Source organism: Mytilus galloprovincialis, chromosome 3 (genome assembly GCF_965363235.1).
Source record: "Mytilus galloprovincialis chromosome 3, xbMytGall1.hap1.1, whole genome shotgun sequence".
In the NCBI taxonomy this organism is placed as follows: Eukaryota; Metazoa; Mollusca; class Bivalvia; order Mytilida; family Mytilidae; genus Mytilus; species Mytilus galloprovincialis.
This window is the reverse complement of record NC_134840.1, coordinates 45,073,298-45,091,916: the sequence shown is the minus strand read 5'-3', so window position 1 is coordinate 45,091,916 and position 18,619 is coordinate 45,073,298. Positions and strand designations below refer to the sequence as shown.

The 18,619-nt window shown below is 31.5% G+C and overlaps 2 protein-coding genes and 1 long non-coding RNA gene across 5 annotated transcripts in view; all 3 read left to right on the top strand.

The window, feature by feature from the left end:
- Window positions 1–18,619, top strand: part of LOC143068081 (uncharacterized) — a 126,156-nt gene that overhangs the window by 32,100 nt on the left and 75,437 nt on the right. The window lies entirely within an intron of this gene.
- On the top strand, window positions 1,163–18,165 carry LOC143068075 (mammalian ependymin-related protein 1-like). 3 transcript variants are annotated; one of them, XM_076241821.1, is made up of 6 exons: window positions 1,163–1,344; window positions 1,690–1,724; window positions 2,096–2,230; window positions 2,585–2,765; window positions 3,545–3,635; window positions 17,990–18,165. In XM_076241821.1, exons 1-6 carry the CDS (start codon window positions 1,278–1,280, stop codon window positions 18,090–18,092), a joined length of 612 nt encoding a protein of 203 aa, XP_076097936.1. In that variant the 5' UTR covers window positions 1,163–1,277; the 3' UTR covers window positions 18,093–18,165. The 3 variants fall into 3 exon arrangements, with proteins under 3 accessions (XP_076097936.1, XP_076097935.1, XP_076097937.1); XM_076241820.1 differs by lacking the exon at window positions 17,990–18,165 and adding an exon at window positions 4,307–4,431; XM_076241822.1 differs by lacking the exons at window positions 1,163–1,344; window positions 1,690–1,724; window positions 2,096–2,230; window positions 2,585–2,765; window positions 3,545–3,635 and adding exons at window positions 13,404–13,561; window positions 13,914–13,948; window positions 14,671–14,805; window positions 15,747–15,927; window positions 16,781–16,868.
- Window positions 6,290–10,656, top strand: LOC143068077 (mammalian ependymin-related protein 1-like). Its single transcript, XM_076241823.1, has 6 exons — window positions 6,290–6,442; window positions 6,612–6,646; window positions 7,331–7,465; window positions 8,047–8,227; window positions 10,016–10,103; window positions 10,385–10,656. The coding sequence occupies exons 1-6, from the start codon at window positions 6,379–6,381 to the stop codon at window positions 10,494–10,496; spliced, it is 615 nt and encodes a 204-aa protein (XP_076097938.1). The 5' UTR covers window positions 6,290–6,378; the 3' UTR covers window positions 10,497–10,656.

Sequence of the window (18,619 nt, the reverse complement as noted above, 5' to 3'; positions counted from 1 at the left end):
AAGTGGCTACTCCCATGTGAGAGTTTTGTATTATATTGATAAATGTTTTATGTTCGGTTGAGGTTACGAATTAGAACATAATTATATTTATCAAAGTTGTACATATATCGATGCTAGTTTGTTTTGTTTGGTAAGGAACATGTGTTTATGCTATTTATAGAAAGGTCTGTTGGATTGGATATATAAAGTATGCGGGAAGAATTTCATGCACGGGTGGTTTGATAGTAGTTAAAGTCATTCGAGTCATTGCAGTCAAGTGCTCTAGATGCTTTTTCCAAATAAATAATTATGAAAATTATTTATTTACAGGTTGATAGTCCAAGAAGAGTCGCAACTATTGATGTTGCAGTGCTAGTTATAGAGACAAGACAATTTTCATGATTCTCATTGATAAACAATGAATTACGTGTTCTTATTACTTGTTTGCAAGTGGCTACTCCCATGTGAGAGTTTTGTATTATATTGATAAATGTTTTATGTTCGGTTGAGGTTACGAATTAGAACATAAGTCGGGGAATTGCTTCCTGGAAGGAGGCAATTATAATAAAGTAAACTTCTTCTAAATATAAACATGTTAAAGAATTTTCTTCAGAAACAAAGTATATGCACATAAGTTTTAAAATGAAAACTATCCATAGAGTTACAAAAAACATATGCATTATTTTTATTTTTTTTTTAATTTGAGGTTTCTTATGACTTTAAAGGTTTGAACGATATTAACCATTAACCTTCAGTTTGTTAGTGACATAACGCTGTTGCTCTTTAAATCGAGACAAACTAGGCATGTATAAACAAAAAAAAATCGATACCCAAGAAAAATCTCGTCCCTTCATGAGTACAAGTGGACCCGAAGACGAATTACTAGAAATTTAAAAGGGATCTGCATCAATGAGTTCTTCTAGCAACTTTTAATGTAACAAATGGTGATGTAAAAATGGAAACAAGTCTACACAAGAAGAACCATTATTTTAATTTGTTCCCATCATATTCCAGTTTTGAATTAACCCATTATGTACCCAAACGCTTGTTTTTCATATTAACTATTAACTTTAATCCATAATTTCTACTCAAATAAGGTCAATCAACTTTACATTGCATAAGAGGAACAAACACATGGGAAAACATGCAAAGATATATTGAAGGCCATTATAAATCGTAAGATCACAAATACTATAAAACGATAACGTTGTTAGAATGATACCCTCACAAGCTCAGAATGTTTATTTAAGGTGATCTCTAACTGACCCTCGCAGTCCGCTAGTCACATTAGAACCGAGATGAAGTACCTTATTGCTCTGTGTCTTTTTGTAGTTTCGGCTTACGCCCAGGCTCCAAAACCATGTGGTAAGTATTATAATCTTTTCTATAACGTATAATAACGAAATATATACGTACCCATTTTGAGGATGAACTTCGAGTGAAAAAAGTATGTACAGGGTCCAAATGAACCCATAACTTCAATAACAAATTCTAATAGAAACCCAATAGGAACACTATTGTCGTTTTCAACAAATAATACTGTAATATTGTACATTTTTTGCTTTCAAATTTTCAGTTTCACCATTGATGAATAATTTTAAGCTATGCAATTAAAGAAAAAGTGCGTCGGACGCACCATACGATTAACATCTTTGTCATCCATTTTACGATTTTGCATTTTGTTATCCTAAAAAGATCATTCCCTTTCAGATTCTCCAGCACAGTGGGAGGCCAGAGAAATTAGGGTAAATAAGCTTTTCCTATTTTTAATGAAGTTTTATATAATGCATCATTTTTGTTGTTGTTGTTTTTATTTAAGAACCATACTTGAAAGGAATTCTCAACTTTCATTGTAACTTATTCCAGAAGAAACTTTTTGGCAATATCAAATTTTAATAATAGAAATGTAAATGAAGAAAAAAAAAGATAAATGAAGTTACAATATTCAAAATTGAATGCTCAGGATTTATATATACATAATCTAAAATTCAGATTCCATTAATTCTGCGGCTGCTTTAACCAGTCCTGAAGCAGAAGAATGTTGGATACTATTTCTCTTTTAAATATTGCCTAATTATATAACAATTGTATTTAAGTTTTTTTTTATCATTTGCAGCAAGATTACTCAAAGAAGTTTGCAGAGTATCGTAAACTTAGTTATGATGAGACCAACAAAAGGATTCGTGAGGTTGAAGAAATCATCATTGGAACTGACAAAGAATATTACGATAGACTTTATTTACATAACGAGGTAAAAACGACTAAAAATAAGAATTCAGTTTACTATATTTTCTGTTGAGCTAGTTTCATAAATTTTGATAGTCAATTATTTTTTTTGTCAGTGCTCTGCAATATAAAACAGAGGAAATACAACGCGTCGATGGGAGTGATTAAGTGTCTGTCTTTTTTGCAAAAACAAATATGAGTTAATATTCAGCCGTGACATGTTTTTTTACAAACGAAATTATGACCTTTTTTTTTTTATTAAAAACATTGTTTGACGAATTGTTTAGTTGTGCTTATTTTAAGTTATATATATATATACTGTATAGTTTCTACATTTCTTACAAATCATATCAGAAATATTTTCATGTCATTTTTGTAGAACAAGAATTATTCAGTTAACTTGAAAACCAGAAAGTGTGAGGTATCTGCTCTGACTAGGCCATTCCGTTACAGAGGTGTTTACCCTCAAGCTAAATTTGACGGTATCTTTAACATTGGAGCTGTCGGTGTTTCTGGAGAAGTTGTTGCCGTACAAGCATGGTCTGCCAATATAACTGGAGGTAATTTAACATTGTATATATATTTAACTCAACAACGCGACTTAAACAAACCGAATATCTATTCTTGGACAAAAAGGTGGGAAAAGGTCCTGCAAGAAAGCAATCAAATCAAATATCAAAACATAACTTGCACACATATATTCAAGATGCAGTCATTACAGGTCTCTTAAACCATACAATATAATACGTGTCGTATTAGTAGACCTTTCTTTAGCTTGATTGATCGATTGCTAGTTGCTTAACTTCAATTCGGAAATATTTCATAATGTTCATACGTTACCTTTCTTTAGATTTATCATTTAACGTCCATCGTCAAATTATTTCAAGCATATGCATTGCTTACCCGTTTCTTCAGATACCAATAAGTTTTAACAATGAAATTAAATCAAAATATTTGAACTAATATAATAAACCTTTTAGATTAAATATGACCTATAGTTTAAGGAGTGAGAGAAAAATATGGGATGGAGGTCCATGAGACAAAATCTTACGAAATACTTCATGTATCAAATAGACCGAGCAGTTATTACTGTTATTACATCTACAGTACTGATGTAAAACCTTAGAGCCTTTGCATTATATCAGCTGAAGGAAGTGACAGTGAAAGATCTTGTCAAACATTAATAACTACAATGTACTGTGAAATAATCTAGTAACACACGGTGGACATGGATAACATTAATTTTAACAATTAAAAAAATAAATTGCAGGAATGCTTACTTTGTGTCAATCAGAAACTTCTTTAATTATGTGATACTAATTGCTGGCTTTTTTTTTAGGATTCTTTTACACTGGTTTAGTAACATATCCTAGCTGTTACCCCGTACAGAACATCTACGTCAGTAAAGAATATGGATTTGAACATTCCGAGTAAGTTTTCTGACAAGATGCAAATATTTCTCTCTACCATTGGTAATTCAAAATTTTGAATACATATCCACATTTCGGTCATATTTTTGCATATAACATATTAAGCGTTTCGGTGTGCATACAATTTATAAAGTGCTATTTTGATTGTTTGCCTTAATCTTCGTGTGTTAATGAAAGCTATTATAGCAAAGTTAACTTGGAGTAAAAAGACTCTTGGAATATAATTCCAATTTCATATGAATAACCTTGGAAGATTTAAGCAACCGGAAGGGAGAAGTGAAGAGAGGTCTGCATTTCTTTACTACAGCGAAAATAAGAGTGAACACTGTCGCAAGAAGGCAAAAAAGGCGTAAGACCATGCAGTGATGACGTATACTTTTCCTGCCTCCATCACATGCTATTTGTTATGTTATTGAAAAATACTGTTATTTAAGAATTGAATGTTAAAAAACATTAACAGGGGACATCCACTGAAATAAATAACAGCCTTGTGAATACCAATACCTATTAGTTTTAAGGTTTTAACACAAGTATACGAAAATATTTCGATACCTCAACTCAAGGTAACTTTGGATTATTTGGGAGTATTAAAAAAAAAAACACACATATAAGATGTACTATACAAATTTTATATATAAGTCCGATATTATATGAACACTATTTTTTTACAGTTATTTTGATTTGAACATTGGTATTGTGGACTTGAACGTGTTTGTACCACCACGAGAATGTGTGCAAGCAGAAAAAGAGTGGGAAATGAAGAATATCTCACCAATAGTTTAACTCGTGAACTTTTGCAATGAGCTTTAGTATCACAATAAAAAATAAAAAATACCTTCGTATATTTATTTTATATTTGAAAGCTTTTTGAATTTCAAAATGTATGATACGAAAAGGGTACAATCAAGAAACATTATAGAAAAAAAAATCAATAACTATGATACAAAAAAGATTTACAGAAAAACCACACTCAATAAAACAATACAAAGAAAAACCACACTCAATAAAACAATACAAAGAAAAACCACACTCAATAAAACAATACAAAGAAAAACCACACTCAATAAAACAATACAAAGAAAACCCACACTCAATAAAACAATACAAAGGAAAACCACACTCAATAAAACAATACAAAGAAAAAACCACACTCAATAAAACAATACAAAGAAAAACCACACTCAATAAAACAATACAAAGAAAAAACACACTCAATAAAACAATACAAAGAAAAAAGAAGATTGGGCAACACGAACCCAAAAAAAACGAAGAAAATTGAAGAAAAAACAACATAACTCAACCAAAACCCGGGGATAAACTTAGGTACTCCAGAAAGATAAGCACCTTCAGCTCCAGTAGACATGTCAGGCTCAAGTAAATACATCTGTGGAAAAAAGGATTGGGTTTACAACATCGTTTGTCAACTTGGACCAGATAGCAAGAGTGGGCACATTGTTGCACTCTTTCCGGAAACATTCGAGTTTTATCCTTAAATTAAACTATAGGAAATATGTATATACATATAGCATTATGTAGCTTTCTCTTGTGTTTCAAAAACATATCTGTGGTTCTCATTGTCGAAGGTCGAATGTTGGCTTGCAGTTGATAACATCTACGACATTATGTCTGGTGGATAGTCGTTTCAGTGGCAAGAATACTCCATCTCCTTATTTTATACGGATTCACTGTAAGATAAAAAAAAAAAAAAAAAAAAAAAAAAAGATAAAAAAAGGGAAAATTCTGATATGCTAAACTATTTTCTATAAGTTTGTTGCTTTTCTTCTAACTATTTTGATAAAGTATAACACTTTAATCTTCCCAAACTCGATGGGATGCCATCAAAAATATTGTTTGTCTCGTATAATGGTACATTGGACTGGTCATAATAGTACTGAAGTGCAGGTCGAACTTTTGTAGCACATGCAGAAACGTATAAACACATTGGAATGATCAATTTATTATATATATGTTCAATAGATATAGGAAGATGTGGTGTGGGTGCCAATGCGACAACTCTCCATCCAAATAACAATGTTTAAGAGGAAAAGTTGACCAAATCAGTTTCGTATGGAGTCCTGTTAAACATTTAATTTTATAGTAACCTGAAATCCAAATTATGATTGATTTCATTATAAACACGTACCGGGTACGCTTTGGAAAACAAAACCAAATGTTTTACAAGAAATAAAAACGAGAATTCCAACTTCGCCTTATACGAATACGGATTAAAAGTAAATGAGACAGTGAACAAAACACAGTATTTTTCAGTCCAATCTTCTGGGTGGAAATTTAAGGCATAGCGTAGTTTTTCTTATCAATCATGAAGAAAAAAAGTTGACTATTTTTATAGACATCTCAAGTTCTAATGAATTACTACACTGATGCAACTGAGTCAAATCAGAATACACTGAAATGTACAACGAAAGAAAATTACAAATACGAACAGTGAGGTTTTTATTGTTGACGTAACCTTGTAAGATAACCAATTTTTAACCTTATTTAAATTAAATGATGAGAAGCACATTTTTGCAGGTTACTATCATAAGTATTATGTCTTTAAACAAACCCCAGCGAGATAAAAATTTCGTCTAGTGGACTGTTATCGACAATTCTCTAGAAGATGTCAAAGGAAGATAACGTTGTTACTGTAAGATGGTCAGAAAATAGAACATGAAGATAGACAGAATAAAAGTACCCGGTTACCAATTAATTCTGTCAGTTGGTTGGTCTCATCTGAATCGATATGAAGTACCTGATCGCTCTGTGTTTGGTAGTTTCGGCGTTCGCTCAGGCTCCAAAACCTTGCGGTAAGTCATATTAGAAAAAAAATATTGGATTACTTAAAAACATGCATATGTTACTTTTTAAATCATTTATACAATATAATTACCTTACTATGAATTGTTTTAGTTGTGTTACCGTTACATATTTCAATGCCGGACAAATGGATGATTGAATGATGAATTTTTATTTCAGATTCTCCACCACAATGGGAAGCCAGGGAAATTAGAGTAAGCTCTTCAAATTAAGAATAGTTCAATTATAATATGAAAGAAAAGAGAACAGAAATAAACTTAATATTGATCCTTTAAGAAATGTATTTAGAAATTTTAATAAAATCTGTGTTATACTAAATAGAACTTTCCAAGATGTGGCTTCAACACTTGTTAATAGTTTGTGATTTGGTCACATGAATGAGAGTTATCAGTTTACTTTAACTCAAATTAGTTATTTTACCTGTTATTTTTTAATCATATTAACATCCAGAGTTATAAGTTTATGTGGTTACATTGAGATTCAAACTATCAATGAAAAGTTAGGCATACAATGATTAAATATTGTTCCAAAATAGTAGAGAAACATATGGAACTATAATAATCAATTCAAATAGATGTGGCAAAGATGAACTTAGATAGATTTGACTGTTACTTTTCGGTCCTTTTTGGTTATTCATCTCATCAACTGTATCATTGCATGGGTTTCAAATATTCGGCTTTTGTCGATTCTGAAGGAGGTTAATCCAAAAAAGTGCTTAGAACGCATGAAATATATAAATTGTGGTTTGCATTTTTTTTTATGAATTTGTCGTTATACCAAGCCAGAAACGTGCATCATAGATCTAATATTTTCAAAAATTAATATGTGAAAATGACATCAAAATTGTTCAATATATGAAAGCTTTTATCTGTTTACAGCAAGATTACTCACGAAAATTTGAGGAATTTCGTAAATTGAGTTATGATGAGACCAACAGGAGGGTCCGTGAAGTGGAGGAAATCCTCTTGGGATCAGATAAAGAATATGTTGACAGACTCTACTTGTACAATGAGGTAAGACAGACTCTACCATGCTATTATTGTAATGACTAATGACTTATATTGATAGATAATTAATGTTGAGTGATTTATTGACATTCTCATTTACAAATAACCCAGTAGGGGACACAAATGCAGGATGCAAACTGAAATATTGGAAAAACCAAAAATGGTTGTATGTGCTTCTCAAATAAATAATCGGACAGCTTTATGACGATATATGATGATGATGTTTTATTAACAAGAGTAACACATCAATAGTTTAACAAGAGTTAATAGAGTATAACGTTTGAACAAGAGTTACATCTGAACAAGAGAAACGAGTAACATTTTAACAAGAGTAAAGAGTAACATGTCATTTAACAAGACAACCGAGTAACATTTCAACGAGAGGAACAAGTAACATGTTAACAAGTGTAACATTTAATGTTTAACAATAGTAACATGCAGCATTCATCTACAGATTTTTAGATATTTGTACAAACATATGAAACGGGTATTTTTAAAATGTTGTAGTATGTATAATAAATAAAGCGGTTTCGTCCATGATTTTGAGTTGTCTCCTTTATCTTATGTCATGTACGCTATTTCAATAGGCCAAGAACTACTCACTTAATCTGAAAACCAAAGTATGCACAGTAACAGCTTTGACCAGACCATTCCGTCATCGTGGTGTATTCCCAGGAGCTAAATTTGACGGTATTTTCAATATTGGTGCTGTCGGAGTCTCGGGAGAAGTAGTAGCAGTTCAGGCTTTCTCAGCGAATGGAACTGATGGTTAGTTACATATACATTCGACCAAAAGCGCGATGATTCTAATAAATGTCGTATTCTTATAGACTTATATATTTGTGACTGTAAGTTTTCCTTTCTGACCATACATTTTTTTAAATATTAAATTGTGCATTGAAAAAGGATGTCGATATACATAAATTTTTCACAGCAAACAAATACCCCCAAAACTATATCAAAGTTTTCAATTGCTATTTGCCCATTAAAATCACCGACTGAGCTGTATTTAGGTTTATTGTGTTTAAGAGATACGAATTCTTTTACCGTTGAAAAAATAATTGACATTTAAAATAACAGACTGCATTTGAAATATTATCATAAAAAGAATTGCATGAATAAAAATGCTATCCGGTAAATATGCCTATTGTGGACATTGCAATACACATGTCGGTCATCTTGGAATAATTACAAGACAAGACAAGACAAGACAATATTTTATTTAAGTCTCACCTCTTCATTATATAAAACATACAAACAGTTGATAAAACAACATCATAAAACATACAAGAGCCACTCTAAAAAGAGTTATGAGAGACTATCTAAAATGTATATACAAGATTTACACTAAAATTAGCTATATAAAATACATTTTCTTTCCAATAAAATGTCATTGCAGATTTTGGCAGTATAAAAGTACATATTTTCATTTGTGAATAAAAATATAAATTTATCGTCATCAGACAATTGCATAAAATTAACATTAAATAGAGATGCTTGATAAAACAAATAACAACGTAAATCTTCATACACAGGACAATTCACTAAAACATGTTTTTCATCTTCAATTAAAAGATTTTCATTACAAATACTGTTATAACAAATTCTATTTTCAACTAAAAGACCTTCATACCTTCCGGTCTCAATTTTCAAAGGAGCCGTACCACTTCTAAATTTGGCATAGGCACTCCTATATTTACCAGGTATAATTTTTAATAGATAATTTTCTTCACCAAATTCATTTTTGAACAGTCTGTAAGTACGTAGCTTACGCTCGTTTGACATTAAATCAATATACCATTGCTCTTTAAATCTATTGAAACAGATATTCTCAATATTTTTTATAACATGTTTATCAATAATCAAATTAGTATTACAAAAATGTTCCATATCAAGTTCTTTAAACTTTGTGTGTACTCTGAAATTCCAATTTTTCAGTCTATTATTGCACATATTATTTGTCCATATAAAAACTTTTTTGTTTATTCTATTATCACACATTTTTGTAAATCTACTATAAGTTCTAAAAATACATGTCCATTGTTTTACAATACATGGCATCCAGCCCATATCACCATATAGGGCTAAATTAGGTGTGTACTTTCCAACACCCATGAAAAAACGCATTGCCCTATTTTTTACAGCATTTATACAAGAGTATTCTTTACTTCCCCATATCGCAGCACCATATTCAATTACAGACATAACAAGAGTGTCAAAAAGCTTAGTAAAAGTAGAATACATTAGATGTATGTTTCATTATAATACGTTATACTGATTGGCTACACTGCAGTTTCGCGTTATTCCTTAATCAACCTCATTACACAATGAAATGTATTAATCATGATGATACAAGGTCCCACAATAAAGTGCACAGGTAAATTAAATAAAAACTTGATAAAAATCGTCTTTTCATGATCCTAGCTAAAAAATGTAATTATAGGTATTCCTATATGCTTCTGCGCTTCAAAATGTACTTCGGTCAACGCCAATGAAGACTAGTTACAAAAAGAACATTCACTTCTTAAATAAAACTATGATTTGTTTATTTTATAGGATTTTATACTGGTTTAGTTACATATCCAAGCTGTTACCCGGTACAGAATTTATTTTTCAGTAAGGCGAATGGATTTGAACACTCAGAGTAAGTATTTAAAAAAATCAGTTTTATGATATGCAAATGAGAACTGTCTACCTCTCTATGAATATATATCTTTTTAAATTTCTTCGTGGAAAATTAAAAGTTTATGTTATTTATCATTCAACAATGCAACTAACTTTTTTTCCAATAAAACAAGATTATGGAGAATAAAATAAAATAAAATAAAAACAAAATAAATTCTAGTTCAAGACATGATTACAAACTTCTTACTGTAGTAGTTTGATATAATTACTGGTCTCAAATTATACATTCATATATTACAGCTACTTCGATTTGAACATTGGAATCGTGGACCTGAATGTTTTTGTCCCACCTCAAGAATGTATCAAGGCAGAAGAGGAGATGAACAAGAAGAAGATCATGCCCGTCGTTTGAAACTGAAGCGCATCGCCTGTTTAGCTTCAAATGAAAGCGACATCCAAATCTTGCTTTTTAAAAAGTTAACTGTTTCCCTTTGGAGTGATATATGCTATCATTTTGAATTGAAATGATTTGTTATTAAACAGCTCGGTTGGAAATAAATCTTTTACTTACAGTATTGTTTTGATTTTATTGATATCGAGGAACAAACAGAAATACCTCCCCCCCCCAATAAAAAAAAAAAAAAAAAAAAAAATAAATAAATAAATAAATAAATAAAAAAAAAAATAAAGTAAAAGGTCTGAGTATAGTCTTCGAGACCAGTGCAAACTCTTTTAGTCTATTTTATTTTTAGGCCGTCAAGATACTTGACAGATACTTACCAGATGCTACACAATATCTAATATCAACACTACTAGTATATAAAATTGGAGGACGTGGTATGCTTGCCAATGAAACAACTCTCCACTAGAAACCAATTCATATTAATGTTTACAACTATGGGTTACTATACGACCTCATACAACGAGCAAAACCCATACCGCGTACCGGGTAGTCAGCTATAAAAGGCTCCGAAATATAAAAAAAAAAAAAGAATGTGAAAAATATTCAAACTTGAAAAACTAACGACATCAATTGTTGCCCTGTTCATACGTGTTCATATAGGTACCAAATGGCTGTCAACAAAACCCACACTGTATTGTAAGTTGTAAAAGACCCGGTATTAGAAACGTGAAACAATGCAAACGAGAAAACCAACGGTCTGTGGTTGCAAAGTAATAAAACAAAAACAAATATATCAAACAGAAAACAACCAACGACTACCACAGTATACAGGCTCCTGACTTGGCACATGTAAAAAATACAGAATGTGGTGGGGTTAAATCTAGGACAGCAGTGTAACAGCAGAACATAAGAACACACTTTAAAATCAATTGCACTTGGCTTAACTCAAAGGATCGGTACGAGGCACAAAACAACGAACATAAAAACAAAGCACCGAACATAAAAACAAAGCACCGAAATTAGAGTACACACAGTTACTGCAAGATAGTTCAAAGTCAATTATAACTAATACGAGTAGACCATTAATGTTCTCAAAGACTAAAGTACCAATCAGTAGACTTTAAGGGGATTTAGTGTAAAGACGTAATAAACAATATGAGAAACACATGACCGTGTGCAATACCAAATATACAGTATCGACAGGATGTAGGATAATAAGTTATCATAAATGTACATATACAGCGATATGTTATCATTTTTTAAACAAAATCAATGTTAGTATCAATAAAACAATATTCAAATAATAACTTATTAGAATACGTTTATTTAAAGGACCAATAAGTTAACATGGGTAGACTTGAATCTAAGTTTACGGAAATGGCTGACTCAGCAGATCGACACGGAAATGACAAACAGTAGAAACATAAAGTACCGATCTACATGTGTACACGCAATTTCTCAAAGATTGTTTAAAGCTTATTACGATGAAAGATACACTTTGTTTTCGGGCTAAACTGAGTTCGCGTAAAAGACGTAATAAGAGTCTGTAAAAAGCAATAACTTGTACAATTTCAAAATATAAGTATCGCCCGGAAATATGACACTTAATTAACAGGATCATAACTAAATTTACGTGCTTTTTAAACAACACCACTGTTTAAATAATGGTTTTGAAGCAGCATATCGTCCACACATAGCATTATTTGCGTTCTCTGACATTTTAAATGCCACTACAAATACGAGCATAGGGAATGAGTTGGTTAAACGTACACATAGTAAGAAGTAATATCATCGTCAAAGAAATAGGAAACTCAACAATAAGGAACACCAATTATATTTGTTGAATGCTTACCTCTTCAATGACAGTAAACACTGTTAATTTTTGTTCCATATTTTCATGTCATAACAGATTGTTCAATAATTTTCGCTCCTTGACTGTAAAAAATTGCACAACCAATAAACATCTTTCCATTGTTTTATCTGGTAGTTAAGCATGTTATAAAAATTAGAAGATATGGTTTGATTGCCAAAGAGACAGTGCTGCACAAGAGACCAATTGACCGACAGAAATCAACAAATAAAGGTAACCATGCGCCCTTCAATAATGAACAAAGCCCATTTCGCATAGTCAGCTATAAAGGAACACAATTTAATTTAAAATATATATCTCTGATTTCTTTATACTACATATGAGTATAGCGATTTCAGAGATCTATATTAATTAAATTGTAAAAGAACACAAAATGACAAATGCAAAACAATTCAAAAGAGAATCCTAACAGTCTAATTTATGAACAAAACACAAATATGTAACACAGCAATAAACGACAACCACTGAGTTACAGGCTCCTGGCTTGGACAGACACATACAGAATCGGAAGGGAGGAATAAATTAGTTATATTCTGTTGTGTGGTTTGGAGTCATCAAAACAGTTTGTATTGGTTTTAGTCGTTCAGTTTTTTTTCCGAAAATTTATGCTTTTCAAAGAAAAATTTGATAATGAATGTTTAACTTCAGTTATTGCTGTGGTCGATCGGAAACGTATATACGCAACATGTATGTTTTATAGCATATTTAAAATGAATCACAAAATGAAGTGTTTTTTTGTTTGTTTTTTAAAAGAATGACTCTCAAAGTGGGAATAATATAACCGGACGACACTTTATTTGTATAGATTACACATAAGGCAACAGATATCTGAATAATTGCTATTTATACTGTTACAATACTAGTGGGGAAATGATTGCAGCTTAAAATATTTTCTAGAATAGTAAATAATTTACGACTGTCATAGATCTATATCAAAATTAGGAGTGACCTTGAAAAAGTATTACACCCCTGACATTGACTTTATTTTTATACAGGGTGAAGTGACACTTCATTCTATATCAGTCAAATCACCTTAGAATTCCTCTTCTTGATAGCGTTGGTATTATCCAGTTCTCGTTCGGGGATAAAAGACCAGTTCACCGATATTTTGTTATATTGTTTTTTCCTACCTGGATCAACATGAAGCTCCTCATTTTTGTATGTTTGGTAGTTTCGGCGTATGCCCAGGCTCCAAAGCCATGCAGTAAGTACAAACTTATTAAAGTTATTAACATGTCTCTGGTCAGTATTTAATCCCGGTACACACAAAAACAGCAACTTTTAAAATATTAATAAAAAAAAGTATCTTTGAAGCTTATGGAATATATGCTATGTTTAAAAAATCAAGAGAAATAATTTTACGATAAGATATTAAGTACTTTTCTAATTATATTTCACTTTTATGAGAAAGGTAAAAGATGCGTGAAAAAAAATATTCTTATTCATTTTAAAAGGGGCGGCCTCTTTTCCATTTAGGCACTCTAGGCTATCAAGCGGTAATAATTAAGTCAACTGTTTTCCGGTCTCTCTTAATTTGGTTCTTAATTTCCCCATAGATTCACCACCACAATGGGAGTCAAGAGAGCTGCGGGTAAGATATGCTTCTATTATAACGAAAATCACGGTACTATGTAAGTACTGATCGTTTAACCTGTTTCTTTTTACATATTTCACAACCATATTTATTTCAATTTATTTGATTAATGATTTAGATGTATAATAATTTTAAGGTCAAGGAGTTTTGGTTTTCATTGAACTGTGTTTGTGGTAATAAGCATTGTGTATAAGGTTTATAACATTTGGTTGAGGCAAATAAAAAGAGAACGGAGACCAATTTTGGGGAAGTACAAGGAATCCCTGAATGACTTATCACCTACCGGCGTGCGCATTATAAAGATGAATCAGTCCGCGATTCCCCCCAAAACCTATTGACTAACTCAAACCGGAGACTACTGCAATAAAACAAAAACTTTCCTGGATTCTTAAACCAGTTCTTATGAATTCACAACAATTATCAAACAAGATTTTTAGGGCGGAGTTTTGGACTTTTAATGTATTGTGTCGCGGGAGTAAAATATTCTTCAACTATAACAACCAATCTTTTCTTTGTAAAAATAAAAAGAACAGAATAGTTAGATTTCCATACTATCTAACTGCAGGTGTACTTTATTTGGCTTTTTAACTTTTTTTGTTTTGAGCGTCACTGATGAGTCGTGTCTAGGCGAAACGCGAGTCTAAGGTACAAAATTAAAAATTAGTTAGTTTTTTTATGATTTCTTAACTGAAGTACATTTATAAATTAATTTTTGACAGACTGATTACGAGCAGAAATATCAGGAGTATCGTAGACTAAGTTACGATGAAACCAATAAACGTGAACGGCAGATAGCCGAAGTAGACGTTGGTGGAGACAAAGCTTACTATGATCGTCTGATCCTGTACAATGAGGTAACTATAATCATCTGTGATCTGAAATGAGGTAACTATTATCATGTTTGTCTGTACAATGAGGTGACTATTATCATGTTTGTCTGTACAATGAGGTGACTATTATCATGTTTGTCTGTACAATGAGGTAACTATTATCATGTTTGTCTGTACAATGAGGTAACTAGTCGATGATCGTCTGTACCTGTACTATCAGGCAACTATGACCGTATGTACTTGTACAATCAAGTAAATATGATCGTTTGTATCTGTACAATCAGGTAACTATTATCGTCTGTACTTATACAATCAGGTAAGTTTCTATTTTCGTCTGTACTTATACAATCAGGTAAGTTTCTATTTTCGTCTGTACTTATACAATGAGATAACTATTATCGTCTGTAGTTGTACAATCAGGTAGCTTGGTTTCATACCAGCATATGCCTGTACATTTAGGTAACTTGATTTCATACCGGCATGTGCCTGTACTTTACCATAATGGCAGGCGACTTGAATTAATGTACTATATATGATCGTCTGAACCTGTACACTTCATGAGTTGTGTTACTTAGGATAAAAACTTACTATGACCTATGTATCTGTACAATGGGGTTACTCGGGATAAAGCTTAGTGTGATCAGTTCTATTTGAACAATGACATAATTTGAACACTTATCAGGCAAATCTTTAAAACTATCGCTTATAACTTGAATATATCTGCACTGTTTAAAAATCCGCAGATACACCGTCCGATTACAGTTGAATGTTCATATTTTATATATAGTAAATGAGTTTTTCTTGATACATAACTGCCCAGAGACCAAAGCTTCAGACCATACCGAACAAAACCAGAAGCCAGATTTCCACTTTATATGCGCAGTCGATATTGAACGTTTTACTTCATCAATTTTTTTCATTGTAGGGTACTAGTAATTTTTATGTTTTTTATCTCGAATTTTTAGAACAAAAACTACACATTAAATCTGAAAACCAGGATTTGTACAGTGTCAGCGATCAACAGGCCATTCCATTATCGTGGTGTACATCCTAATGCAAAATTTGATGGACTTTTCGAACTAGGAGCAGTAGGAGTTCCAGGGGAAGTTGTTGCAGTCCAAGCATTCTCAGCAAATGAAACGAATGGTAAATGTTTCGTATAACAGTCAGAACATATGATGGTGATTACGAACATTGAATAATCCGCCAAAGTAATTTCCTGTAGCGTTTTTTCTCATGATGGATATTTGTCATCTACAAAGATTTCAGATCTGAAGAGTTTATGAAATTCTGCCATACGATTGTTCTCTGAACTCGGATGCATGAAAACTTTGAAACTTATTGTTTGAAATCATTGTGTTGATTTATTTTAGTTTTGGCGTTAGTTTATGTATATGAGTATGTATTAGGTGTTTATAGTTAACAAATCAGTTTATTTGTTCAAGTACAAATTGGATAAGACACAAGTCAAACTGACTTATAAAGTTTTCTCCATTTAACACATATAACAAAAGATATGTATTACTAAGTAGTTCATCGAAGTAGAATCTACTTAATAATGTTTTTTTTCTTGTCCTAAATATTCATGAAATAATTGCCATTGGAAGTTAAGGAAGAAACAATGAATTAGTCAATGTAACATGTGGTTGTTCTTGAAACATTTAAAATGATGGCAAAAGGACAGGGTCTAACGTAGGTTCTGTGTAACTTTGACACAGTAAACCTTCTCCCAGCTACTGGTCTATCATATACAAATTTAATATTAAACAGTAATTTGTAATATTTTAAACTGTAAATGTGATAATAAAGTACCTAATAACTTTCGATGATTTTGCAAAAGTTAACATATACAGAAGTACCAAAACGGCTATTGATTTTATAAATCTTATTTTTGAGAATATTTCATGGATATTACAAAATCCATGTTTAAAACTCATTGTAACATAATGTATACACATGCTAGTTATCAAAGTTACTGATTAAAGCAATATATTTACAGAATATTACACTGGTTTGGTGACATATCCCAGCTGTTATCCAGTGCAGAACCTTCATTTCAGCAAGACACATGGATTTGAACATTCTGAGTAAGTTTCTGTAGATTTATATTCTAGTCTTTTTGCAAAGTTTTTGTTTATAATATATGCACCACGAAGAAAGTCTTTTTGCAGTCCTACATAAGAAAGTTGTATTTCTTAAAGTCAATTTACTTTATTTCTTGACAATCAAAGCCATAAGTAGAAAGTAAACAAACTGTTAACAAAGAATACACATAAAACTTAAGACTGAATAGAACAACCCCATCTTGGGTGAATGCATGTGCTCTGGAAAGGTAATTAGTTCCTTCTCTATTATTACCCTTAATATTGATTTGGAAGTACACCACTAATTCATGGTCCCATTGCTTTCTATGTTAAATTCCTCCATTTCAAGCAGGCACACCTCTTTCATTTTAAGTTCAAATAAAGTGGCAATCATTGCATGTCAAAGCAACACTTTATGGTGTTTTGTACTGAAAATATCAACATACCTTTAATTGCATATAAGAAAGAACTGGTTCCCGGAACTTCGGATGTACCAAAACAGGTACTTCAGATCTGACAAACAGACTAAATGTACCCTCTTTTTAAAATTTGGTGCAGTTTTTTTAATATTCAAAATTTTAAGTCCAAAAGTTTTCTACACAAAACTAAAAATACCTAAATATTCTATATATTTTGAAAGTTACACTCATGCGTAGGAACTATTTTGTGTTAAATATGTACTACTTTCTGGTATGTGCTTTCTGGCCGGGCCCGAATTAGTGGTGTTACACCTTATACACAGACCCTGCCATTTTTTATTGACATATTATATACACTACCTCTGCTTGTTCACAGCCCCATTAATTATAAGTAAATAATTGGGGGAAAATATGATTTAAATGATTATAGATGTAAGCAAATACATTTCAAGTAATGCCATTGTCTAATATTATGACAAATTAATTGCCATGGTATAATTTAAAGACTTTTCCAATACATTGTACTATGTTCTAGTTTTACAAATGACATTCTCCAATTAACTAGTTTTCCAATGCCATGCATTGTCTAATCTGACGTTAATTCAAGTAATAGGTAATATTTGCCAAATTAATGAAAAATTTCCTTTCATATACATTTAAGTAAGCTAAATCATTTTAGTATATAATTTTATTTTCCCATTTCAGCTACTTTGATTTGCATATTGGTATTACAGACCTGAATGTGTTTGTTCCTCCAACAGAATGTTTGAAGGCTGAAAAGTCACAGAAAATATCACCAGTTGTATAGTCTTTGAAGAACAACATTGTTTAATAATCTGTACTATTTTCAGTTCATAAATAAAATCATTATCATCTTGTAATGAATATTCTTTTTCAATCTTCACAATAAACTGCAATATTTGTATACCTGCCAAAAAAATGCCCATGGGGGTTTTGCATTCAAGATGGTTGTCATAGTCCTAAAAAATCTTCAAGGGGGCCTTCAAATACATTTTAATGTTGTTTTTTTGGCTTCTTCATGCTTTAATAAGCCTAGAGTCATTGTAAAATTACCTGTTTTGTTTAAAATTGTGGACAAAATTGCTCTTTCAAAATTTCAATTTGGGAGCCTCCATGGGGAGATCCCCAGCAAACATTGACAAATAAAAGGGTACATATTTACAATAGTGATTGTTTTTCAATCCTAATTTACAAATTAAATGATTCAGATGCTTAATCATGTGTAAAAATTGGTGTCAAAAATTTGAAGTTGTTATGAAATTGTAATGCACAGATATGGATGTGGCATACAGAGGTTCAATGATTATAAAGTCG

Excerpts from the sequence above, each read along its gene's own strand:
- LOC143068077 (XM_076241823.1), top strand. The coding sequence starts at position 6,379 with ATGAAGTACCTGATCGCTCTGTGTTTGGTAGTTTCGGCGTTCGCTCAG. Across the intron at positions 6,443-6,611 it reads TCAGGCTCCAAAACCTTGCG|ATTCTCCACCACAATGGGAA; the intron begins GTAAGTCATATT and ends TTTTTATTTCAG. Across the intron at positions 10,104-10,384 it reads AATGGATTTGAACACTCAGA|CTACTTCGATTTGAACATTG; the intron begins GTAAGTATTTAA and ends CATATATTACAG.
- LOC143068075 (XM_076241820.1), top strand. The coding sequence starts at position 1,278 with ATGAAGTACCTTATTGCTCTGTGTCTTTTTGTAGTTTCGGCTTACGCC. Across the intron at positions 1,725-2,095 it reads GGGAGGCCAGAGAAATTAGG|CAAGATTACTCAAAGAAGTT; the intron begins GTAAATAAGCTT and ends TATCATTTGCAG. Across the intron at positions 2,766-3,544 it reads GTCTGCCAATATAACTGGAG|GATTCTTTTACACTGGTTTA; the intron begins GTAATTTAACAT and ends CTTTTTTTTTAG.